This window comes from Melanerpes formicivorus, unplaced genomic scaffold, assembly GCF_026170545.1.
Source record: "Melanerpes formicivorus ecotype bairdi unplaced genomic scaffold, bMelFor1.0.p_v2 SCAF_7, whole genome shotgun sequence".
Taxonomy (NCBI): domain Eukaryota; kingdom Metazoa; phylum Chordata; class Aves; order Piciformes; family Picidae; genus Melanerpes; species Melanerpes formicivorus.
In genome coordinates this window covers 21,858,142-21,884,006 of record NW_027142359.1, presented here as the reverse complement: position 1 = coordinate 21,884,006, position 25,865 = coordinate 21,858,142, and the positions used below count along the sequence as shown (strand labels likewise).

The following is a 25,865-nucleotide window of genomic DNA, read 5'->3' as shown; positions in this document are numbered from 1 at the left end:
AGATTTGGGTTCTCCAGTGGAGAAATGTTGATTCATTTCAGTGGCTGATGAGCACCATTACTCTTCATGTCTCCCATCTCTTCCACCTGTGTTTGCTCTGGAAGGCACTACTTTTTCTAACCATGTTTATATGAGACCTTTCCTAAACGGCTCTGCCGCAGTGATAGGCAACATTTTCTCTGTGGGGGGTGGTAGGTGTCTGTTTGTTCCAGATCTGGTGTGTTTAGAATATCAAGGCCCCAGAAAATAGATATTTTGGTGTGGCACATATGTGTTGGTGTTCTGTGGTGAACTTGAAGGATGGTGGAGGATGACGAGGTAAGAGTAACATAAGTAAATATGCAGAAGTGACTGGAGAGAGAGCTGTGTCAGTGTCTTGTTTGCAGAAGGGAAGGAAGAGGTGGGGTCATAACTGTGAGACAGAAAGGATAGCACAGAGGAGCCAGACAAGGGGAAAGTTTCCTGGTGGTGAGAGCTGGTCTGCCAAGAGAGAAATCAGCCAAGGACCGTGGTCCAAGTGAATTGCTGTACTGACAGCACTGCTAGAGGAGACGAGCTTCCTGGGCTGGGCAGTGTTGGTGGGTAGGAAGGGTGCAGCAGAGGTGTTTGAAGCAAGTGATGTCCTTTAGAGCAAAGTTATAGAATGGTAGGAGTTGGAAGGGACTTCTGGACATCATCCAGTCCAACTCCCTGCCAAAGCAGGATCACCTAGGGCAGGTCACACAGGAACACATCCAGATGGGTCTTGAAAATCTCCAGAGAAGGAGACTCCAGACTGGGCAGCCTGGTCCAGTGCTCCTGCACCCTCACAGCAAAGAACTTTTACCTCACGCTCAGGTGGTGCCTCCTGTGTTCCAGTTTGTGTCCATTGCCCCTTGTCCTAATCCAGGATACCATTGAAAAGGGACTGACCCCTGCTTCTTGACACCCACCCTTCAGATATTTATATGTATCTTCTCATCATCTTCAGAAAGTCCCAGGTCTCTCAGCCTTTCCTCATCTTAATCATCCTCATATACTAGACAGTGTCAAACAGAGGCTGTCTCTGTTCCTCCTGAACTGGGGAGCCCAGAACTGGACACAGTACTCCAGATGTGGTCTCACCAGGTCAGCATAGCAGGGGAGGAGAACCTCCCTTAAGCTGCTAGACATGCTCTTCTTGAAGCACTCTAGGATTCCATTTGCCTTTTTAGCCACAAGGGTACATTGCTGTCCCATGGACAACTTACTGTTCACTGGAGCAGCTTTCCATCAGGCCAACCCCTGAAACCCCAGAAGAGATTGCGTTTCATTAGAGGAATGAGTAGACCCTAAAACCTGCCAAATCAGTGGGAACACCTGAAATAGTTTTGTCTTGCTTCTTAAAAAAACCCCTAAACTAGGTAAGACAGCCTTGGGTGCCAAACCCCAACATGCCCCCAGTGTGTATGTGAAGCTGGGTTCCTTGCTGAGATCTATATTAAGCTCCATCATGTGAGATTAAAAGGAAGCAGCCTGTCGATAAAAGAGTTGACTCAGAGGAGGCAGGTCAGCCTGGCAAAGGGAGGTGCAAAGATGTGGTGAATTCAGGCTGGTTGCACCCATGAGATCACCAGGAACTGTGGAGGGAAGCCCTCTGAGTCAGCTCCAGGTGCACAACTGTCTGGAGGCTCTTGGGCAGCATAAGAGGCTTAGATGAGGACTTGAGCGTTAATCACTGTGAGTTTGTTACCTCTGAAATGAGCAGCAAGTCAGCATCACTGGGCTGAGTTTCAGTCCTGAATGCAGAAGGTGACCTGAAGGGTCTTAGGCTGGGGACAAATTTGTTGGATGTCTTCATTCCATCTGAAAGTGCTTCTGAAGCACTCACAGCCACTTGCGGCAGTGTCCCGTGACAGCAAGCAGGGCAGATGCTGTGACGCTGCACAAGGGCACATCCTTCCTTGTGATCCTCTCTGGTGGGATGCTCTCGAAGGTCAGGTGAACGAGCTGCAAAATCTCACTTATCCTGATACATGCAGGACTAGGAGGTCTCCTGCCTCCATATTCTCTTTTTCCCTGTGGAAGCATTGTGTTCTCCTCCAAGGCAAAGGTAAGAGGCATGATAGGATTTGCCTTCATGTCTTGTGTGGCTTGTTGGCTGCCCTTGAGACTAAAATGTAAGTGAACCTGGAGCTGTGTAGCCCAGCTCCATCAGTGCACCTGTACAAGCCTTTTTACTTTCTGTTTCACTTCTCATCTGCTTTCTAGAATAGAAGTGGTCATACCAGGCATGGCCAAGGACCCATCCAGCTTCATGTTCTGTCTCAGGACCCAAAGTGGACAGATGTGTGTGATGACCCCTGGCCTCAACCCTATCTCTAGGTCTGGAGATTTATTGAAACTGTTGTGTGGTAAATCTCTGCTCTGCAATTCTGTGTCCGGCTCTGCAGTCCTCAGCACAAGGAATCACAGAATCACCAAGGTTAGAAGAGACCTCAAAGATCATCAAGTCCAACCTGTCACCACAGACCTCATGATTAAACCATGGCACCAAGTGCCATGTCCAATCCCCTCTTGAGGACATCTGTGTGTTGGAGTGGGTCCAGAGGAGACCACAGAAGTGATCTGAGGGCTGGAGCCTCTTTGCTGTGAGGCCAGGCTGAGAAAGTTGGGGTTGTTCAGCTTGGAGAAGAGAAGGTTCCATGCGACCTTGCATTCTTTCAGTGCTTAAAGGGGATAGTCAGAAAGCTGGGGACAGACTTTTGTTGTGACAGGACAAGGGGTGACAGCTTAAACTAAAAGAGGGAGATTGACACTAGCGAGGAAGAAGACATTTTTTACACTGAGGTTGAGGAGACTTGGGCGTAGGTTGCCCAGAGAGGTGGTAGAAGCCCCATTGCTGGAACCATTTCAGGTCAGGTTGTATTGGACTCTGAGAAATCTGCTCTAGTTGCAAATGTCCCTGCAGGGGCATTGAACTAAATGTGCTTTAAAGGTCCCTTCCCATGCAAACCAGTCTGTGACTACGAAATCCCAACAGATTTGTTTTCCTAAGCACATGCCAGAACTGTCCTCAGGGTCTTTTTGCATCTCCAGCAGCCTTTGGTTGTGAGTCCCTCAAGTTACCTCTTCCAGCTGGTTTTGAGCCCTGCTCTTGCAGGTTGGTTGGCTGGTCCTGGCTTGTGAGCAAACGGCCCCCATCCACCCTCCCCATGCTTCCCGTGAGCTCATCATGTTTCATTTATCTCCCTGGAAGCTGCCTGCATGCCCGGGCAGCCCGGCTCTCCCCAGAGACAGCAGCTGGGATGGAGCTGGGTGAGCAGGATGGGCAGGAGGAGTGTCTGCAGGGGCTGCAGCTGTATTTTCTTCTTTCCTGTGAGCTAGAATCCCTGGAAGGCTGCAGGCAGAAGGTCCTTGGGGTGTTGTGCTTTGTCAGTGGTGAGGTGGGCCATAATGCCTGGAGAGATTTCAAAGCTGTGTAGATGTGGTGCTGAGGGACGTAGTTTAGTGGTGACCTGGCAGTGCTGGGTAACGGTTGGACTTGATGGTCTTGAGGGTTTCTCCAACCTAAATGATTCCATGATTCTGTCTGTGCTCCCTGGGCTGGGCTCTCCTTGCTTGGGGTGAGTCAGCCCACGGCACAGGCGCTCTTCCTGTTGGGAGTGACTCAGGTGGAGCAGCAGATAAAAACCACCCGGAAAGAAAGCAGTAGGCAGCGGCTCGGGAGCTCCGTGTGCTCCCTGGCTCCAGAAATGGCTGGGTGCTGGCTCCTGCCCCTCTGCTCCCTTGTGATGTCGCTCCTGCCTGCAGCCCTGAGCTCCAATGGAGGAGAAGGTGAGGCTTTGGGAAGGTTGGCTGCTCCTTCTTGCATGCTGAGGTGCAATCCTGACCTGCAGCCCTGCCTCAGTGCCTGAGAGTAACTGGGAGCCAGCTGGGTGCTTCTGGGATGCTCTCCCCTCCTGCCTTTGGGATTAAATTTGGGTTTTTAGGTGCTTCTCCTTATGCTTCCCCTGGGATTTGTATCCCATAAGGTCTTTGGTTTTTTTTCTGGTATCCCCTTTAGATGTCTCATTTCTGTGTGATTCTTTATTGCTCTTAGATCATCTGAAAAGTCTTTTCTGGCCTAGATGATTCCATGATTCTGCCTGGGTGGGATTTGGGCATGAGGATAAGTGTTACCCAGGGAGCAGGTGGCGGAACCCAGAACTTCCACCAAGCCTCAGGAAGAACTGGAAGCATCTCAGATCCCGTTTGCTGTAGTAACACGTGCTGTGTTTGTGTTTTGTGTCAGTCCATGGGGCTTACAAGCTGCCCATGGCCCCATCACACCCTGTTGCAGGTGGAGATTCTCCCACAGTTCACAAACTTAAAAACCATGGAGGATCCTCTTGGATCTGCAGCTGTAGCAGAAGACGCAGTGCAGGGACGTTTAGGTTTTGGATGCATTGGCTTGTAGTCTGGAGATGGGGGTGCTTGGCCAAAACTAGGTTTTCACAATATTTTGTAAATGCTGAGTGATTTCAGGGTAGTTTTTGGTCAGAAACACCCCCCTGGGGCTTGGAGTTGGTCTCTTCTCAGTTTTCTTTCAAGTGCACTGCAACGTGATAGGGGAAAGAAATGCTGACTAAGTGGTTTCTGTTTGTTTTCTTGTTAAAAAGACCTGATTTGCTTGATGTGCTGCTTGGATAATTATCACAGCAGGCTTAATTACATGCACATTTTAAACTACTGCTGTGTATTCTTCCCACCCCCTTCCTGGCAGAATGTTGGGAAGTGCTGCTTTTCTGTGGACTCTTAAACCTATTTCTGCACCTACCTAAAAGTGACAGTTGGTAACTCGCCAGGCTTCAATGCTGCAGCAGACCTTCTGAGGCACAGAGTTCCACCACGGTGGGGGATAGAAAGGGCCTCTGGAGATCACCTAGTCCAACCCTCCTGCTAAAGCAGGGGCACCCACATAAAGTTGCCCAGGATCACAATGCCCAGGTGGGTTCAGATTCTCTCCAGAGAATGAGACTCTGCAACCTCTCTGGGCAGCCTGCTCCAGGGCTCCACCACCCTCACAGCAAGAAACTTTTCCTTTGTGTTCAGGTGGAACCTCCTGGATTCCAGTTTGTGCCCAATGCCCTTTTTCCTGTCACTGAACAGAGTCTGGAGCCATCCTCTTGAACCCTGCCCTTTAGCTCTTGCTGAACATTGATCAGATCCCCTCTCAGGCTGCTCTTCTCCAGGCTCAACAGCTCCAGGTCTCTCTCAGCCTTTCCTCCTCACAGAGATGCTCCAGGCCCTTCAGCATCTTTGTAGCCTCCACTGGACTTTCTCCATTTTAGTTCCCTGTGTCTCTTGAACTGGGCAGCCCAGAACTGGACCCAGTACTTTAGATGTGGTCTCACTAGGGCAGAGGGGGACAAGAACCTCCCTCAATCTGCTGGTCACACTCTTGATGCATCCAGGATACCATGTGGCCACTGTGGATGTGGGTGAAAAGGTGAAGACACCAAGGGTTTGGCTCCTGGTGGGTAGTTCCTCCCTGCCCATGCTTATGGAGCCCCTGGAGCTCCAGGCAGGTTTTCCTGCTCCTCACAGACTCAGGACCAACCTCATTTCCCAGTTCTGTGGATTTCAGTAGATAACCTAGTGGGTCTGAAGCTGCCTATATCCTTCTCCAAGCCTTTCTGATGTGGGAATTTTTCAGTACAGCAAATAAGGATTTTCCATGCCTTATGCTGCTGGGCAGGAGCTGGAGGAGTGATATGCTGCTGGATGTATGCCATAGACCTCCCTCATCCTGACATAGCACTGCAGAAATCCAGCTGCAAAGCTTCTCCTTTGTGAAGCTTGTTTTTCTCCACAGCTGTCTGAGAACTCCATGATGTCAGGACAGAGTCTCAGGGTACCTAGTGACAAAGATGATCCTGTCCTTCCTTGGTCCTCCTTTTCCAGCAGCTCCTGTGTGCTCCATCTTGTTAGCAACTGCAGTGCATCACTCTTGGGAAAAAATAACTTGCCTGAATTCTCAGGCGTCCAGGAGAAGATCAGCAACAGGAACAGCTGCACCAGTGAGGTGGTGGAACTAACCTACACCAACATCTTAAATGGCTTTGGATCTGCATCCATGCTGGGGCTGGAGAGGCGGAGAGTTGGCTCTTAACATGCTGCAGCTTTAGAGCAAGACCTGAAGAAAGGTTTTTGTTCCCTGAGGGAGTGCTGCTCACACCTGTAATTTAGCAGCACAGTAAAGCTTCCAGATGACGTAGACGGGTGATGCGTGGGTGGACCTGAAGATGATCCTCATGGAGAACTTGATGATCCTTATGGATCCTTTCCAGATTGAGGCATTTCAGCTTTAGTGCAGGGGGATGAGGGGTGGGACTGACCCCAAGTAATCCTGAGCCCAAATACCTGGGGAAGGTCACACACAGCTGCTCTTGGTGCGTTGTTTGTATTTTCTCTGCTCTTTCATGCTGGTGATGTCCACTGAGGCTCTAGACACCCTAAGAGGCAGGACTTCTGCACCCATAGGTCCTCTCCCAGCAGGCTGGAGTGGCAGTAGATCTTCTACAGATGGGTCTTGGTCTCTTGGCAGCCAGGCTGCAAGGCGAGAACAGAGCTGGAGAAATCTCTCTCCCTGTTTGTTGGAGCATGAGGTCACCTCTGCTCCTGGCAGCAGGCCCAGCTGGCGCTCACTGAGTGCCTCTGTCTGGTATGTGGGTGTTGATGGGTGTGTGAGAGAGGTGGGCACTGCCCAGCTGCAAGCGTGCTTGGGTGGTGAGCACAAGAGGCTGCTTCTGCTCCCCGGAGGCACAGATGCAGAGAAACAGGGACCTTGTATCCTCAGGCTAAGCTGTGCCAGAAGAGCAGTGGGAAGGAGGAGCCTCTGTGTGTGTCAAGAACAACCATGCTGCAGGTTTCTGCTTGCTTTTGGATTTCCTCCACGTCCCTGTGCTGTCAGAGGTGACCTAAGCTGGGAGTGGGAAGTTTGAGACAGTATTTCATGTGCCAAGGAGGTCAGCAGTGAGCAGAGTTTCTTGGAGGGAGGTTGAGGATCCCATGGTAGCATCAGGGTGGGTTAGAACAGCTCATCAGCAGGCTCTGCACCCCTGTGGACTCTGCTTTTCCCTCAGAGTGTTTATGTCTTCTGCCTGTCTTTGCCAACCATTCTTTGAACCATGTCTGCTTTCCTCGGTGGTGCTGAGGAACTCATCATAAATAAAGGTCCTCAGGCTTAAACACTCTAGAACTGTCTGTCAGGGGCTTGGCAAATAAATGAGAGGAAGCTTCAAGAGAAGATCTAGGTAAGTCTATGAAGGACAGTACTAGAGCAGGCATGTCTGGTGAGATACCTGCCAGTCTGCTCTCTCTGTCCTGGCTGTGGTGGGATGCAAAACCTCACACCTGTCCTTCCTGGCATCCACCACACAGCAATACAGGCAGCTGCAGCTTTTCCTCATGGGGATGGTGGGGTGAGATGACCTGTGTCATCCTGCCAAAAACTTGCTTGGCTTGGGGTGGTTTGCCCATCCTGAACTGTGCCAGCAGTGAAAGCAGTCATTGCTCCAAAGTGTGAGGATGAGGAGCACGGTGTGGGCACAGGTGGCACAGGGGTGTCTGATGGAGACAGGGCTTGTGTTAGCAGAGCAGGAATGGGAGGTTTGCACTGCATGTGCTCACTCCTTGCTCATCAGGGTGGGATTACAGCTTCATAGCTGGTGCCCTCATCTGGAAGCATCACCTGACATGTCTCTGCTCCCCCCAGTCTGTGACTGCAACGGGATGTCCAGGCAGTGCATCTTCGACTGGTACCTGCTGCGAGAGACGGGGAACGGGTACCGCTGCCTCGGCTGCCTGGGCAATACGGAGGGTGTCCACTGCGAGCGCTGCAAGGAAGGCTTCTTCCGACAGCGGGACCAGGACTGCTGCCTGCCCTGCCGCTGCCACCCACAGGGTAGGTGGCTGCTAACCAGGAGGAGAGAGGTCTGGGTGGGGGGGATAGAGGGGCTTAAAGAATCACAGATTTGTTTTGGTTGGAAGAGGCCTTTAAGAACATCATGGCCAAACTGTTAGCCCAGCATTGCCAGGTCACCACTGAACCATGTCCCCCAGCACCACATCTACATGACTTTGAAATTCCTCCAGGAATGAGGACTCCACCACTGCCCGGGGCAAGCAACCAGGCCTAGGCAACCTTTTGTGGGAAGAAATTGTTAATGTTCAACCTAAACCTCCCCCGGTGCAGCCTGAGGCCATTTCCTAAAATTTGACCCCCACCTCACTCCGATCTCTCAGGGAATTGTAGAGAGTGAGAAGGTCTCCCCTCAGACTCCTTTTCTGCAGGAAAAACAACCCTAGGCTCCAGGTCCCTACACACCAGACCAGAGCATCACAAGAGGAGTGAGTGGGGCCAGCTTGGCTCCAGGTGGGATTATCTGGGGAGCTTCCAGAGTTTATCACTTTGTTACTGCACTGTAAGTCACAGGAGCTCCTCCTGGGTTCTTCATTGCTTGAGGCTGGGACTTCTGAATCCTGCAGCAGCTCCAGGCTGCATCCAGACTTCTAGACCCACCTGCACCTTAAAATAATCACAGGCTCACAGAACAGTTTGCTTTGGAAAGGACCTTCAAAGATCACTGAATCCAACTCCCCTGCCATGGGCATGGACATTTTTCACTGGATACGGTTGATCAAAGCCCCATCCAATGTGTCCTTGAACACTTCCAATGATGAGGAGCATCCACAAGTGCTTTGGGTGACCCGTTTCAGTGTCCCACCACCCTCACCATAAGCATTTCTTCCTTATGTCCAATTTAAATCTGCCCTCTTTTCATTTAAAACATCTACCAGTTCATATCCAAGTCCTTCTCCACAGGGCTGCCTGCCATCCATCCATCCATCCATCCATCCATCCATCCCCAGCCTGTATTGATACTCAGGATTGCCCTGACCCAAGTGCAGGACCTTGCATTTGATCTTACTGAACTTCCTGAAGTTCACATAGGCCTGTTCCTCCAGCCTGCCTCTGGATGGCATCCCTTCCAGCTTCTCTGTCAACAATCCCTGTCTCGCTGAGAGGGACCCTGCTCTGCTTTGCCCTCAATTCAATGAGTGTCCATGAACCTGCTGATGCCCTCAAGGACTTGCTCTGTGGGGAGGTGCTTGCCTCTCCTAGCTGTCACCCTTCTCTTGAGGACAACAGCCAAACCCCAGTGCAGGCAATGGTGGCATTCACAGGCTTGGAGTCAGGCTGATGCTTCCTGGGTGTCACAGTGCTTGGCAGGCTCCACAAAGGCTTTTAATTGCCTTGTAAAAGCAACAGGGTAATTCCCAAGTTTATGGTGGTGTGCCTTGGGAAGGGAGGTGGAGCAAAGTGCTGCAGCACTTGGGGATGAACAGGAGGCTTCACCCTTTCCGCCTCGTCTGGCAGCTTCTTGCAGGCTGCAGGACTATGAGATGGGATGTCTAGCTCTGAGGTGTTTTCTGTGGGCCTTGAGGTGGGTAAACAGTACACCTTTGATTTTTGTATTGCTCCACAAGCAGGTAGCTCATACATCTTGCACTGAGGTGCTGTAGATACTGAAATGCACGTTGGTCTCTGCCAATGCAGGATGATCACTAGAAGCACCATCTGAACATGATAAGCAGGTGCAACAGGACAGAACAATAGCTTTGATGTGGTAAGAGGGTGAATATCCCCTTTGAATGCCCTCCGTACTGGTGTACAAGGAGGACCCAGTAGCAGGGTGGCTCTGGCATCTTCTCTCCTCAGTGCCTGTACAGTGGGTCAGAAATCAAAGTTCCTGCCACGGCCCTCAGCCCCATAGGGCCCTTGTAGAGGCACTAAAGTCAAGGTCTACAGATGCCTACTAGAGAGGGTCTGGCAAAGAAGAAAAAATTCTCTGCTTGATTTGCATGTCTTGGAGTTCATCTTGTCCTTTACAATGACCTTTATGGTAGAAAAGAGGAACCTCGTCCTGGGTATCTGATAAATGCCTGATAAGATTTACATCCTCCAGGTCTCCTGCATCAGACAGGGAAGCTGTAGCAGCTTTAGCAGCCAGACTTGGTGTCTCAGCCCCATGACAGGATCTCAAGGGGGACCTGTTGCTGAGTCTGGGTTGCCTGCTGGCAGCATTGCAGGAAGGTGCCCATCCCAACTGTTCCTTCCCCTCTTTCCACAGGTTCCCTCAGCCCACAGTGTGACAGAGATGGTTGGTGCAGCTGCAAACCTGGAGTGATGGGCAAGAAGTGTGACCAGTGCCAGCCAGGCTTTGAGTCCCTCTCCAACGCTGGGTGCCAGAGGATCGGGCAGTAAGTGTTAGTGACCATCAGTGGCATGGTGACAGCTAGAGGGCCAGCCTCCAGAGCTCTCTCAGCTGCTGTAAAGAGTCCATGCAAGGGCAGAAGCAGATTATCTCATGGCAGCACACCAGCAGCCTTAAGCTAACCTTACTGGGAGCGGGCTTGAGAGGGGCTGGGCCTCTTTACCAGCCTGCAGAACTTGCTGTCACTCAGCAATGCCAAAATCAGAGCTCAGCATCTCTCTGAGGCTTTATTATCCATATGAAGTCTAACAAGCAACAGACAGGCTCTGGGATGTAGAATAACCATGGTGGGCCTGCCTGGTGTCGGTGCCCCTTCCGAGGACTGCCCCCATGCAAGGATGTGCACACAAAGATCAACTCCTTTCCTTGGAGGAAGCCCTGTTTGAACATCTTTTGAATGCTGCTGGTTTGGCTTCCTCAGTGTTGTGTCCTCCTCTTCTTTGCTTCATAGAATCATAGAGTTATCAGGGTTGGAAAAGACCTCTTGGATCATCATGGCCAAACTGTTAACCCAGCACTGCCAAGTCACCCCTAAACCATGTCCCTCAGCACCACGTCTACATGGCTTTGAAATCTCTTGGGGGTGGGGACTCCACCACTGCCCTGGGCAGTCTGTTCCAGACTTAGACAACCTTTTAGGGGAAGAACTTGTTACTAAAGGTCTTTTCCAACCTGCTCTGCTCTGCTCTGCTCTGCTCTATTCTACTCTACTCTACTCTACTCTACTCTACTCTACTCTACTCTACTCTACTCTACTCTACTCTACTCTACTCTATTCATGTTCAACTTAATCTTCCCCTGGTGCAACCTGAAGCCATTTCCTCTTGTCTTATTATTTGTTACCCGGGAGAAGAGGTTGACTGACACCACACTGCAACCTCTTTCGAGGGACTTGTAGAGATAGAAGTCTCCCCTCTGCCCTGGTTCCCTCAGCTGCTCCTCACCTGACCTGTTCTCCAGACCCTTTGCCAGCTTCATTACCCTTTTCTGGACATGGTCTAGCACCTTCTTAAGTAAGGGGCCCAAAACATGGGGACAATCACTTCACTACTACTGCTGGCTGCGCTATTGCTGATACAAGCCAAGATCCTGGTGGCTGCTGCTCCTTGTTGGGGCCCCTGGGAGACAGGGGTGGAGGCAATGGGTGGCTGCCTGCAGCCATGCTGCCAAACCTGCCTGAGCCTTCCAGTACTACTGCTGCCTGTTGGAGCTCAGCCAAGATCTGTTAAACTCAGTCAAGGTTTATTAATCTGAGCAGAGGTTCACTTTACTTCTGGGTCTGGTGCTCTGGGGTATCCTGGGGTGCTAGCATTGGATGCTGTCTCAACCTGGCATCCATTCTGCTGCAGCTGGATCGCTTGGAGACATGGCTCTGCCGATTATTTTTCTCCTTCTGGTATGGGATTGGTAGCTGGGAGGTTCTCACAGGTCTTGTATGACTCCTGGGGACTCCGAAGCTGAGCTGGAAATCCAGATAGAGCTTGTCACTGTGCCATTGCAGGAGCCAGCAGTGTGAGTGTGACCCAGCTGGCAGCACTGGGGGCTGCTTCTCCGGCCTCTGTGTCTGCAAGGAGAGCACCACCGGAGAGCAGTGTGAGAGGTGGGTGTGAGGAGGACTGTCCAAATCATTGTGCTCCATCTCCCTGACTTGCACAGCCCCATCTTGCCATCCCAGCCTCTGAGTGACCATGGACCATGACTATGTTGCATGGCTGTCATTAGAGAGCTGGTTGTGCTGATCAGGAGGAGGAGAAAATGGACTTGGCTGCTGTCATCTCCTTGTGTTTCCTAGGTGCAAGCGAAACTTCTACAACTTGGATGTGGGAAACCCTGCGGGATGCTCCCCGTGCTTCTGCTATGGGCACTCCACTGTGTGTGTCAGTGCAGACAACTACAGTGTCTACAACATCACCTCCACCTTCCAGCAAGGTGAAGCCCAAGCAAGACATCTCTTACAGCAGGAAATTCCCTGTGGCTCCTGCAGGTGTTTAAGTGGAACCTCCTGGGCTCCAGTTTGTGCCCATTGCCCCTTGTCTTGTCACTGGGCACCACTGAAGAGTCTGGTCCCATTCTCTTGCCCCCCAGCCTGTAGCCATTGATCAACATTGATCAGATCCCCTCTCAGGCTGGTCTTCTCCAGGCTAAAGAGCCCCAGGTCTCTCAGCCTGCTCCAGGCCCCTCAGCATCTTTATAGCCTCTGCTGGTCTCTCTTCAGTAGTTCCCTGTGTCTCTTGATCTTGAGAGCCCAGAGCTGGACCCAGTACTCCAGATGTGGCTTCAGTAGGGCAGAGTTTGCCCTCCCTTCTCTTTGACATACTGGAGGAATCTCCTGTTTTGAAGCTCTGCTGGGAATCCTTTTGATGAGTGGGAGGGCTTCATCATAGGTAGAAGTAGGGTGTAAAGGTTTAGGGAAGCTTCATCATGTATTTCTCCCAGTTGGGAGAAAACCTTTATGCCCAGGCTGGCTTGTTTCAGCACAGGGCCATCTGTGCTGCCCCCTTGGAGGTCAAGGGGTAGGAAGCTGAAGGAATTTGATAACAGACAACTTGAGGAAGTTGCTTTAGTCCTGAAAACACCTTCACTGTCCCCCTGACCGCTCCTGGTTTGTGCCCCAGGTGCTGAAGGCTGGCGAGGTGTCCATGAAAGTGGCTCCCCAGCCCAGCTCCAGTGGTCCCCACGCCATCAGGATGCCTTCATAGCGGCAAGGAGATCGGAGCCCATATATTTCGTTGCACCTGGTAGGTGTGAGATTGGCAATCATGTCTCCTTTACATGACCTGATACCATAAACCCAACCTTTAGGAGGAAAGCATCATTTTAAGCCTTGAATTTTCTCCCTTCCTTCCCTTTGCAGCAAAATTCCTTGGGAACCAGCAGCTGAGTTACGGCCAGACACTCTCCTTCGATTACCGTCTGGACCGAGGTGGACGCGAGCCATCTCCGCATGATGTGGTCCTGGAAGGAGATGGCCTGAGAGTCACAGCTCCCTTCTTGCCCCAGGGGAAGATCCTGCCCTGTGGTGTCAGCCATACCTACACATTCAGGTAAAGAGGGGTGTTAGTGCATTTGGGGAAGGGTGAGTAAGAAAGGCTGTGACTTCAAGGAGCTCCTGGATTCAGCTCTGATCCCTCAGGATCCCAAAGGGTTACCTGGCTTGGGCTGGATGCATCTCAGGTCCTTCCCTCCTGGATGAGGAGTTTGCTTTGTGAGAGGGGCAGTAGAAGAGCTGGCTTGAGGTTGAGCTGGGTACTTTGCTGGGGGTCAGACAGATGAGTGGAAGCTGTTTCCCAGTGCCTGGAGCTCAGGAGGAATATGGGTGAGAGCTGCTGCATTTTCTGGGTGAGACACCTCATCTTCATGAAACTGATTCCACTTCTCCCCCAGGTTGGATGAGCACCCGAGCAGCAAGTGGATCCCAAGGCTGAATCGCTTTGAATATCGCAGGCTGCTGGGAAACCTGACAGCTCTCTGGGTCAGAGCCACCTTTGGGGAGTACAGTAAGTGGAGGGAGAGCCTGCAAGCCCAAGGTTGGCTTCTCATTGCTGGAGAAGCCAAGTCTTCAGATGGAGACACCTTTGCTGGAAGGTATTAACAAGTCTTAGAATAGTTTGAGTTGGAAAGGACCTTAAAGATCGTCTAGTTCTATCCCCCCTGCTGTGGGCAGGGACACCTCCTACTAAACCAGATCACTCAAAAACACATCCAGCCAGGGCTTAAACTCTTTCAGGGATGAGGCATCCACAGCTTCTCTGGGCAACTCATTCCAGTGTCTCATCACCCTCACAGCAAAGAACTGCTTCCTAATGTCTAATCTAAATCCACCCTTCTCTAGTTTCAAACCATTGCCCCATCCTGTCACCACAAGCCCTTATAAAAAGTCCCTCCCCAGTGTAGCCCCCTTCAGGTAATGGAAGGACACATTAAGGTCTCCCCAGAGCCTTTTCTTCTCGAGGCTGAATAGCCCCAACTCTCACAGCCTGTCCCCATAGGGGAGGTGCTGCAGCCCTCCTCTGGACCCTCTCCAACAGATCCATGTCCTTCTTGTGTTGGGGACTCCAGAGTTGGATGCTCTGCTCCAGGTGGGGTCTCACAAGAGCAGAATAGAGGGGAAGAATCCTCTCCTGTGACCTGCTAGTCAGTCTTTTGATGCAGCCCAGGATACATCTGATTTAAGTGCTCTAAAATGGGCAAAATTAAATAATGAACAAATTGAGCAGAATGGCAGAAGTGGGGACAGGAAAGCTTCAGCTCCAGTCTGTCTGCCCATGGGTGTTGTGGTGAAACATGCAGGCCCTGGAGGTCCTGGGTACAGGGGTGTTGGGGATGGAGCTGCTGGTCCCCACAGGTGACTGGCTGTATCTCCCTGCAGGCACTGGCTACATCGACAATGTCACCCTGGTGTCAGCACAGCCTGTGGCTGGAGTCCCTGCTCCCTGGGTGGAACACTGCGAGTGCCCGGCGGGCTACAGGGGCCAGTTCTGTGAGAGGTGTGCCCCTGGCTACCACAGAGATGTTCCCAGCATGGGGCCCTTCAGTACCTGTGTGCTGTGCAGGTGCCAAGGGGGAGGAATTTGTGATCCTGACACTGGTAAGAGAAGCCACCACCATGTTGTGTTTGAAGGGGTGTGGGATTGCAGGGTGGCTGTCTGTGTCCCAAGAAATGAGCTACAGGCAGCTGTGGGGGGCACTGAATGGGGCAGTATCTCTGACCTGGGGGACTGGAGTGTGGAGAAACATCATGGACAGAACTGCCCAGAGCACTGTGGTCAGAAGCAGAGGGAAGATGATTTGGACCCAGTCAGGTTCTGTCTGCATGGACAGAATCATAGATTTATGGAATCATTTTAGTTGGAAGAGTCCTTTAAGATCATCAAGTCCAACCCTTCATGCGGCACTGCCAGGTCACCACTAAACCATATCCCTCAGCACCACATCTACATGGCTTTGAAAACCCTGCAGGGATGGGGACTCTACCACTGCCTGGAGTAGCCATTTCCAGGCTTTGACAACCTTTTTGGAGAAGAAATTATTCCTAATGTCCAACTTAAACCTCCCCTGGTGCAACTTGAGGCTGTTTCTTCTCCTATCACTTGTTACCTGGTCCTTCCCACACGGTGAAGGACTAACAGGCAGATAAGCAGAGTATGTATGGACAGGTTTGGCCATCTCAAAGGCTCCAGTGGAGGATGCTGGACCATAGGTTCTTGTGCTGCAGTGGGTAGCACAGCCACCAGCAAAGGATGTCCAGGAGGTGGACTGGTGGAGCATGTCCTACCAGAGGTGAGAGCAAACTAAGCCCTTTCCTTTCTTCTTCAGGTGAATGCTACTCAGGAGATGAAAACGTGGGCAACATTGTCAGCTGCCCCTTCGGCTCCTACCGAGACCCCCGGCAGCCCTACAGCTGCAGACCATGTCCCTGCAGCAATGGCCAGGGCTGCTTGGTGATGCCTGGTGGTGAGGAGGTCATCTGTGACCACTGTCCTCCTGGAGCTACTGGTAATGCCCTTCTACACATTGCTTCTGCTCTGCTTATCTCCAGAGCTTCTGCCCACTGTATGGGGAGATAAAGGCACCAGTGGGTCAGGATGCTTGAGGCTGAGGGCATCATCCCATCTCCTCAGCCTACAGTACCACTGCTCCCACCTCTAACACAGTGTTTTGGCCTCAAGGGCTGTGCTAAGCACACATCACCCTGTCCCAGGGAAGGTTCTCATCTCACCAGATAATATGGAGGGGAAAAGGATGGGTGCAGAGGGGAGGGAACAGAAAAACAGGGGTAAAAAAAAACCAAAATACACCCCCCCCAAAAAAAAAAAGTGGGAAAGAACTTGCCCAGAGTCAGTTGTTGCACCAAGCTTCTGAGAACCTGCCTGGTGTGTGGTGACTTGGCTGTGGTGGTGAGGAGAGTGCAGCTGTTGCTGTGCTAACCTTGATGGAGCTGATGTTCTTGTTTCTGTGGGGCAAGAACGTGAGCTTCTCCTCATCCTCCCTCACCCCAGGAGCCAACTGTGAGTACTGTGCTGATGGCTATTTTGGAGACCCGGTGGCTTCCCAGCCCTGCCAGCCATGCCAGTGCAATGGCAACGTGGAGCCCAACGCCGTGGGCACCTGCGACCGGCGGACGGGAGAGTGCCTCAAGTGCATCTACAACACTGCCGGCTTCTACTGTGACCGCTGCAAGGATGGCTTCTTCGGGAACCCCCTGGCCCCTGACCCTGCCCACAAGTGCCGAGGTGAGAGCTGGGCACTCTCTCTGAGCTGGGGAGGGGCAGTGCCAAGTGGCTTGATGGGAAGGGGGAAGCTGCGAAAGCTGAGACTGGAAAGTGGGTGCACAGGGCTTAAACAGTGAGAGAAAAGCAGGAGAGCATGGATGGATGTGCTGAGACCTGAAGTGGGAGCAGGCTCTTCTGATCCTGTGGCACTCCAACCCACAGCCTGTGAATGCAACTCGCTGGGTGCTGAGCCCCTGAAATGCAGGAGTGATGGGAGCTGCATCTGCAAGCCTGGTTTTGAGGGCCCCAACTGTGAAGAGAGCGAGTGCCCTGCTTGCTACGACCAGGTGAAAGCCCAGGTGAGTATCTGTGGCAGCCCTGGGACCACTGAAAGGCAAGGGTTGCAGAGAAACACTTACCCTCAAGCATCAACAATAGTGTGGCAGCAGGGCAGGGATTGCCCCCCTGGACTGGACACTGGCAAATCCACACCTTGAGTATTGTGTTTAGTTTTAGGCATCTTACTACAGGACACTGAGGTGCTGGAGTGTGTCCAGAGAAGGGTAACAAAGCTGGTGAAGGGTCTGGAGAACAGGTCTGGTGAGGAGCAGCTGAGTGAGCTGGGGTTGTTCAGCTTGGAAAAGAGAAGGTTGAGGGGAGACTGATGGCCTGGTCTACTGTGATTGCAGGTGGACCTGTACCAGCAGCAGCTGTCAGAGCTGGAGCTACTGTTCTCAGAGGTGCAGGCTGGTGGTGGGACTGAGAGTCAGGAGCTGGAGCGGAGGATGCAGCTGGCTGAGGAGATGCTGAGGACTATCCTTGGGGAAGCCCTGAGCCTGCAAGGTACCACTCATTTGCTGCCTTTAGATGGGGCCATCTGTGCTGTATCAGGGAAAGACTTTGCTGCCTTTCTGCTCAGTGATGAATTTCTCTCTAGCGTTCCTCCTTCCTTCTCACCAGCCTCTGACAGGTCTCTGGAAAGCCGTGTGGTCAGGATGAAGGGACAAGGGCCCAGCTCTCAGAGCCGCTTGGATGAGGTCAAGGCAACAGTGGGAAGGCTGCGGTCTCTGGGAAGCCAGTATGAGAGGCAGGTGCAGGAGACCCGGCGGCTGCTGGAGAGAGCCAAGCTGGACCTGGACCGCAGCGGAGCTGCCCTGCATCGGGTGGTAAGAGCATCTTCATGCAACATGCCCCTAGTCTGGCCCAGGGCTGAAGAAACTTCCATGGAGAAAGCAAGAATTTAATGTACCCCTGTTACTGCATTTGTTTTGTGAGTGCCAAGATGTTCTGGTGGTCCTTTCTGCAGGACTGGGACATGGAGAGGTGCTGGCAGGGGTCTTTGAGGGGCTAGGCTGTGCTATGATTGTATCTTTTGCTGATGAATTGGATGGAGAGCAGGGAAGAACACTCATCCCCTTGCCTACTTCCTCCTTAGTCCGTTCCTGTTTCAAACCTTCCCGGAGGCCCAAATCAGTTCTTGACTCTGGCCCAGGAGGCTCTGAGACTGGCCAACAGGTGAGTTGCTCCCATTGTCACCTGAGAGAGATGGGAGGGAGACTGAGATCCTGCTAGACACCTAGGAGGTCCTTTCTGTGGGTGTTTGCCCCAGTCACCAGGCTGAAGCTGCCAGAACCCCTGTGCCAGCCCTGAAGCAGAGCAAGATGTAGCTGCTGGACTGGCTTCACTGCCCTAGAGAGCTGTCCTTGGTTACCTTTGAAGGTGGTGTTGGATGTGTTGTAGAAGTATCTTTGGGGTCAGAATTTCTCGTGGATGTCCAGTTGGAACTGGCAGTATCTGCCTCCCCACTGGTGCTCCTCTCCCTATTGCACATGCAAGGACAAGCCAAATATGTGTCCCCTTCTTTAACATGCTGCATGCTCTGAGAGAGTTCCATCTGAGCCTTACATTTGGGTTACAACAACCCCAGGAATGCTTAAGGCATAGGACAGATTGACTGGAAAGCTGCAGAATGGAAAATGACCTAGGGATGTTGATCAAGACCTAGCTGAATATGACCCAGCATGTGCCCAGGTAGACAAGAAGGCCACCAGCATCCTGGTGTGTATCAGCAATAGTGTGACCAGCAGGACCAGACCAGCAATGGTCTCTCTGTAGTCAGCACCCGTGGGGCTGCACCTTGAGTACTGGAGCTCACCAATGCACCAGTACCAGTGCACCTTGCTCACCCTTTGACAGTGGTTTCAGTTTTAGGCTATTCATTCTAAGAAGGACATTGAGGTGCTGGAGAGCATCCAAGAATGGGAACAAAGCTGGTGAGGTATCTAGAGCACAAACCTTGTGAGGAGCAGCTGAGGGAACCAGGGTTGTTTAGCTCAGAGAAAAGGAGGCTGAGGAGAGACCTTCTAGCCCTCTACAGTTCCCTGAAGAGAGGTTGGAGCCAGGTGAGTGCAGGTCCCTTCTCCCTAGTAGCAAGTGACAGGACAAGAAACTACCACAGGTTGCACCAGGAGAGGTTTAGGTTGGACACGAGAAACAATTTCTTCTCTCAGAAGTATTGTCAAGCCTTGAAACAGGGTGGTGGTGGAATTCCCATCCCTGGAGGGGTTTAAAAACTGTAGAGATGTGATGCTGAGGGACATGGTTTAGTGTTGTCCTGGTAGCACCGGGTTAAAGGTTGGACTCGATCTTGCAGGCTTTTCCCAGCCTAAACAGTTCTATGACTCTGATTCTGTGATCCAGAGTTACTAAATCCAAAGGTAAAGCAGAAAGCTCAGGTGGGAAACTTTGCTCACAACCCCCCTCCGTGTTTTGCAGCCACTCACAAGCTGCCGGCACCATTGACCAAGCTGCGACGAGGGCGTGGGAGGACACGCAGCAGGCGCTGGAGCTGGTGCGTGCAGCGGCCGGCGGGGAGGAGGCTGCTGCCAGCTCCCTGCGAGGGCTGCTCCAGACGTGAGTGCAGGCTGCCTGTCGCGGGGGAGTTTGGGAGGGCGGCAGGGTGTGGCCAAGTGTCCATGCCCCCTTCCCTGCCTCCCAGGTTGGGTGACAGAGCATAGTACAATGTATATTTGAACATAATTTAATAGTCTGATATCTTGGGCAGTGTTCCCTCCAAACACCGCCGGAGCTTCTTTACAAAGCGTGTTTTCAGGGGCAGTTACTCGGTTGGGGGTGTTGCATTCCACATATAAAGACAGTTAAATGATTTAAGCACAGACCTGACATTTCCAATACAGCGATTCAATCTGGAAATAAAGGTTCTGTGGTTTTCCAGCAAGTGGAATTCTGTGGCAGAGGAGCCAGGGACTCACAACTGTGAGTCTGTCTGGTGTCTTCCCAGATGCTGTGGCTATAACTCGAACAGTCCTTGGCTCAGAGAGGGCTAGGGGGCCTCTCTTGTGTGCTCTGTTGCCAGATTGTAGCCTCCTCTGGGATTCATCTCTCTTGGAGCTTTTCTCCTTTCTGCCTTGTTCCAGGTGCAAGGCCTGGGTGTAGCTGCTGCCTGTTAGGACAAGTTCTTCAGCTGCTACTCGGGCAGCATTTGGCTCTTGTTGCTTGCTGGGTGAGAACAAGGCAAGTTGCCTAACTTCTCATCTGGTTGAAATTCTGTCCCAAGACAATTAATGCCTTTTGGTAACACAGAGCCCTGATCACTGGACCTATGGGATGGGTCATATCCAAACATGGCCAGGGACACACAGAGTTCACAGCTGTGTTACAAAGTTAATCACACATGCTACACATGTGCTTTGACCATCTGGACCCCAGGAATGGTCCCAGCTTAGTACATTCACAGGTGCTTAGCTCATTGTCTGGGCTAGGGCATGTTTTGGGGTTTGACCTTTCAGGACATAGAGATAAGCAGCTGGTGACAGAGCAAGCAGGGGTTTGTCTGGATTTTGGTCACTGGCAGATCTGAACAATGGAGATGGAGCATTGATGATTGGACTCAAGGACCTTAGAGGTGTTTTCCAAATGAAACAATTCTATGATTCTATGATTGCCAGCTCTGTGGAGCATCTGCTTCCCACTGATGCTCCTGGGGACCTGCCTGCAGACGGGGAAGAGGTTTAACACCATATGTGTTAACAGGCTGCTGGGACCAACTTCTAGGTTGCACACCTGAGTTGGATTTAGCCCAAGGGAAGATTTAATCCCATGTTGCCTGGATAGTTTTCTTGGTTGGACTGGTGTCTCCTCAGGTCCCACCATGGTGCTGGGCCTTTGCACACTGCTGGGTGAGGTGTGAGCAACAAGCCTAGACAAAATGGAGAAGCTAAACAGGGATGTGCAAGAGGAAACATCCAGTGGTAGGATAGGAATTAACAGAGCTACCATGGAGCCTGTGAGGGTTCAGATGGTGTGAAATACCTTTGGTTTCTGGACCAGGAGCAAAGAGCCAGGGGACACCCCAGAGTTGTCCCTGAGGGTGAGATGTGAGGATGTTTGTGGTTAGCTTTCCCTGCCCAATCAGCTTGCATGAGGCCTGGGAGTGAGTGAACAAGTTAGTGTTCTACATGTGCTGTGGTAGGGGGTTGGCAGCTTGGCTGGGATGATGCTTTTCATCCTCCTATCTGTGCAGGTATGAAGAGCTGAAGTCACTGGCTGGAGGCCTGAAGGCTGAAGCTGATGGGATGGCCCCTGAAGCAGACAAGGCTTATCAGGGCAGCCGGGAACTCCTCAGCTCCCTGTCCCGCCTGATGAAGGCCAGCATTGGATCCTTTGAGGTGAGGACTTCATGACTACTGGACCAGGAGATCTCCTTCTCTCCCCTGTGCCCTCCCTGACACTTTGCTAGCAGCTCAGCCCTTCCCTCCCCACTGGAGAGCCATTGGACATGCATCTCCCCACCCTTTTGCCCCTGTAGCTGCCTGTGCCACCATACTGCTGCTTGCCATGGTTGTTCCCAGTAAACACTGGGGAGATGCTGGGACTCCCAGGCAATCATCTCATCTCTGTGTTTCAGGGGGAGGCCACCCAGCTGAAGCAGGATATCAGTACTCTCCTGAGCACGGTGGACACCTACATGGCACAGTACAGGCAACTAAAGAGCCGCACAGGGCGCTGGGAGGAGGACATCAAGCAGCTGCTGCAGAGGGGAGAGGGCGAGAGAGCGGTAAGTGGTTGGCTGGGGGCTATGACTTGAGTCACCTTCAGCATGAGCTGGAGCCTTGGTGGGATGCCCATGGCACCAGCACTGCAATGTGCTGTCCTAACTTCTTTATCAAAGGGAATGTAGCTCTGCTCAACCTTGGTGATACTGTGATACAGGATAGTCCCTTTCCTCTGCTTGGGGCTGATCATCTAGAGCTGCTGGCAGACCTCACCGTGTTGTGCATAGCTGCTGCTGAAGGGTCTTATCTGCATGTCTCCTCCATATGAGGCAGGTTGAAGAACTGCTCCTGGAAAGATCAGAGCTTAGATGACTCAAGATGGCTGGAGCTGGTTGAGGAGCACCAGCACAAACCAATGCTGACAGACCAGGACGGGGTGTCTTTGATTCAGGGGCTGCACCAGGCATTTGGGCTTCTGGGTCTTCTCTCCCAGCACAGTTCCCTGTGCACAGCTCTGGGACTGTCTGATGCTCTCATACTGTGCCCTTCATCTGCCTGTTGTGTGCCTTTGGCTTGTTACAGATGTTGACACAGCTGCTGTCCCGAGCCAACCTTGCCAGGAGCACAGCCCTGCAAGCTGTGAGTGCTGGCAATGCCACCTTCTATGAGGTGGAACAGATCTTGAAGAGCCTCAGGGGTAATGTCCTAGAAACCCTTCCTTCCCCTCCCTCATGGGATCTCATAAAGCTGGTGTGGCTTCATTTCCACTTGTGCTTCTTCCAGAGTTTAACCTGCAGGCAGATGATAAAAGAAGAGAGGCAGAAGATGCTATGATGAGGCTACAGATTATCAGCAGTATGGTGGCAAGTGCCAGGGAGAAGACAGACCGAGCTGAAGGGATTCTGGGCAGTGCTGCTTCTCAATCCAAGGCAGCCAGCAGCACAGCAGAGGAAGCAAAGTCGATCACCATGGGGATCCAGCAGGTGAGGACAGACTCTGGTGCTGGTGCTGTTGCAGAAAGGGTTTGAAAGAGAAAGCTATGGAAGGAGAAGAGACGGTTGATAGCTTCATGGTGGACAGGATGCATTGACTTGACCAACAAAGCCAACAGCATCTTGGCTTGCACCAGCAATAGTGTGACCTGCAGGACTAGAATGGTCTTCATGTGCTCAGCACCGTTCAGGCCACACCTTGAATACTGGGGTCAGTTTTGGGCAGTGGTAGAGTCCCTGTCCCTGGTGGGACTGAAAAGCTGTGTAGATGTGGTGCTGAGGGACGTGGTTTAGTGGTGACCTGGCAGTGCTGGGTTAATGGTTAGACTTCATCATTTTAAAGGTCTTTTCCATTCAAAACAATTCTATAGTTCTATGACTTTCAGATCTGATGTGTTGACTTTTAGGCTGGTATTTGTCTACAGTGGACCCTGCAGATACCAGAGTTGGCTGTAGATGAGAGGGGTGTGTGTGGATCTCTGCACATCTGTCCCATGAGGTATCTGTGGCATCTCACTATAGCCAGCTTTTGGAGATCAAGGGGGTTTTCTACTTCTACAGCTGGAGTCACTGACAGGCTTTTAAGCTCCCAGAGTTGGTGTTGGTAGGTTTGACTCTTTAATGTGTGTTGTAAATTCCCAGGGATTTGCTGATGTGTGCAGGTGGGGTTGAGCCATGGTCATAGAAACAACTATGGAGCAACTGGTAGGGGAACATGAAGGACTCAGGACAGCCTGTGGCAATTTTAAGTCCCTATAGAAAGAACCAGTTTCCACCAGCTCCACACCTTGGTGCACCCAGGATGATTTTGGCTGTGCTCTGCCCATCTGAAAGTGCCTTTGCCTTCCCCAGGAGATTACACGGCTGAGGGTAGAAGCCAACAAGACAGCTGATGGTGTCCTTGCCCTGGAGAAGGCAGTGGCCACTCTGCAGCGTGAAGCCAAGGAAGTGGATGGTGAATTTGAGAGGAAGCTCTCAGAGGTTGAGGCAGATGCTGCTGGGATACAGGAGGTGGGTCCCCATCTCCCTTGCATTGCCCCCCTCCCTGTTGACTTTTGGGCCAGACTTGACCTTACAGCTGCCATCTTGCCTTCTTCAGACAGCTCAGGAAGCTCAGACGGTCCACGCCAAGGCTGGCCAGGCAGGGTTGGTTGTGCAGGAGACGCTGAGTGCCCTGGAAGAGCTGCTGCGTCTTATGAGTAGGTTTTGCACCACTATTGTAGGGCATTGATGGACACAGGTCCTCACTTGGGTCTAGACAGGGGTGCTGGGAGTTGTGTGAGAAGCTGCCTCAGGTGGAGCCTGTAAGAGGCCTGGGCAGCAGGACAGAGAAGTATCTAGAAAAATCTGGTGCTCAGGCTCCATGAATCATTCCCTCTTCCTTGCTTTCCTCCTGTGCAACAGACCAGCCTGGTGCTGTGGATGAGGATGGCCTGAAGCAGCTTGAGATGAATTTCAGCAAAGCCAAAACCAGAACCAACCAGCTGAAGGACGAGATGTTGGAGCTGGAACAGACAGCTGCGCTGCAGAAGGCCCGGGTGCGGACGCTGGAGAGCAGCATTGACGAGATCCTGGCAGATATTAAGAACCTGGAGGAGATCCAGAAGAGTCTTCCTCCAGGCTGTTACAACACAAAAGCCATTGAGTTGCCATGAGAGAGCTGTGGAATGGCTGCAGCACCTGCCAGGCTCTGAAGGCAGGAGAAGCTGGCCCAGCTGCTCTCTCTAAACCTGGCAGGACCGGCTGTGTCTGATTGTGTTGAACTGATCCTTACCCTCAAGCTTGGTGTGGTGGCTGAAGGCCACATCCTTATGCTGGCCCTGGAGACTCCCCCATTTATCCAAGTGGTCCATCCCTTGGTCACAGGAGGAAGAAGATGCCTAATTGTGTGAAGGTGATGCTGACTACAGAACTTCCCACTCCTACAGCATTTCTGAGGGGCAGGTGGGGGTTGCCTCGTGTTGACCTTAGGGGTTTGCATGGTTCAAAGCCAAAGTTCATGACTGAGAGTTTCTCCATCTCCTGTGAATCTCCCCTCCTGGTCTGGCATGCAGATTACCAGAGGAGGAGAGAACTGCTGGGACTCCTCAAGTGGAAAGTCTTTCTTCTACCTGTTCCCCTCAGCAAGGAGAAAAGCATTCTCTTTCTTTCTCCCACCCTTCTTTTTGAGTCCCAAAGCCCCTGAGAGATGGCTTTCTTCTCAAGGATCCTCCTGGGAGAAGCACAAGCCTCCCTACCCCATCCCCTTATACAACCTTTCCTTCCAAGACCACTTGGTGAGGTACTGGGCAGCTTCTTGGATGTTCCAGAGCTGGGGAAATCAAGGTGGTGTCCCTCCTATGCAAGCACCCAGGACCCTCCAGCACTTGTCACAGGAACAAGGAATTTCTCCAGGGATCTGCAGCCACAACTCTCATGTCCAAGAGATTGTCCAAGAGCCACAAGCTCCCATGTCCCACTCTGACAGAATGCCAGTGTCCTGTTTTGGTCCATGTGAAGATATTGATGATCTCATTTGGTGCTGTCCATTTTCCCCTCATTCCTTCCTACGTGGTGCTGGATGTTTCTCAGAGGCTCAAATAATTGTCCACAGGGTTTCCCACCATACATTTGAGCAGAGCTTGGAGGAGCTGAAGATCACAGTGTTCCCATCATCCACTCATGGCTTTCCTGTGGGTCCAGTTCCCTTCCAGGGCAAAACAAGTCAGGAGATGCTGGATGTCATCTATGCTGAAGGCCCCTGACCTGGGTGGTGGTGAAAGAAGAGGTCTGGATGGAGGAGGACATTGTGGGGGACACAGTCACTCCTTGTCAGCTGTGATTTTGTGATAAAGCAGCACCCATGCTTTGGCTTGATAAGGACATATGGGTTAATATGTCTACCCTATGCTTTTATTTAAGTGAGATGCATCCTGGCCTCTGGCACCTCTTCCTTCTCCCTTTGTTACAGCACAGGGACAGGTACTATGGACCTGACATCATTGTTTTTTTATGAGTTGGGCTTTTGGAAAAGGAGAAGGTCAATAAATAATGGATGTTTTTATGGCTGGATCTTGCCTACTGGTTTATAATCTCTGGCTCCCTGCTTGGGATAGCTTTGGCCATGGGTTGTCCCAGCCAGGCAGCCACTTGTGCTCTTTGGACTGACTTGCTTCAGGATACAGTTTAGTGGTCATGGTTGTTGGGTTATGGTTGGACTCCATGATCCTAAAGGTCTTTTCCAGCCATAATGATTCTGTGACTCAGGCTTGGGGCTGGTTTGAAATGACACCAGTAACATGGTTTTGTTTTGGTTTGTTTATTACATAATTTAAACATTTTGCTGATAAAGGTTTTTTGTTTTTCTTTCTTGTCAATGACCATTTT

General features: G+C 51.8%; 1 protein-coding gene across 1 annotated transcript; it reads left to right on the top strand.

Annotated features, from left to right (window-relative positions):
* Window positions 1-3,670: 3,670 nt before the first annotated feature.
* LAMC2 (laminin subunit gamma 2) lies at window positions 3,671-25,844 on the top strand. The gene is made up of 23 exons (XM_068141343.1): window positions 3,671-3,795; window positions 7,718-7,906; window positions 10,137-10,266; window positions 11,782-11,880; window positions 12,073-12,209; window positions 12,896-13,018; window positions 13,135-13,324; window positions 13,665-13,777; window positions 14,650-14,868; window positions 15,597-15,776; window positions 16,280-16,513; window positions 16,715-16,851; window positions 17,182-17,335; window positions 17,453-17,658; window positions 17,928-18,007; window positions 19,268-19,405; window positions 21,036-21,180; window positions 21,420-21,569; window positions 22,090-22,204; window positions 22,291-22,490; window positions 23,352-23,510; window positions 23,599-23,698; window positions 23,904-25,844. Exons 1-23 carry the CDS (start codon window positions 3,714-3,716, stop codon window positions 24,152-24,154), a joined length of 3,531 nt encoding a protein of 1,176 aa, XP_067997444.1. The 5' UTR covers window positions 3,671-3,713; the 3' UTR covers window positions 24,155-25,844.
* The last annotated feature ends 21 nt before the right edge of the window (window positions 25,845-25,865 follow it).

What these genes read in the sequence shown, in the direction of transcription:
- LAMC2 (XM_068141343.1), top strand. Translation starts at nt 3,714, where the DNA reads ATGGCTGGGTGCTGGCTCCTGCCCCTCTGCTCCCTTGTGATGTCGCTC. An exon ending in AATTTGTGATCCTGACACTG is followed by an intron (nt 14,869 to 15,596) that starts GTAAGAGAAGCC and finishes TTTCTTCTTCAG; the next exon opens with GTGAATGCTACTCAGGAGAT. An exon ending in AGAGCTGCTGCGTCTTATGA is followed by an intron (nt 23,699 to 23,903) that starts GTAGGTTTTGCA and finishes CCTGTGCAACAG; the next exon opens with ACCAGCCTGGTGCTGTGGAT.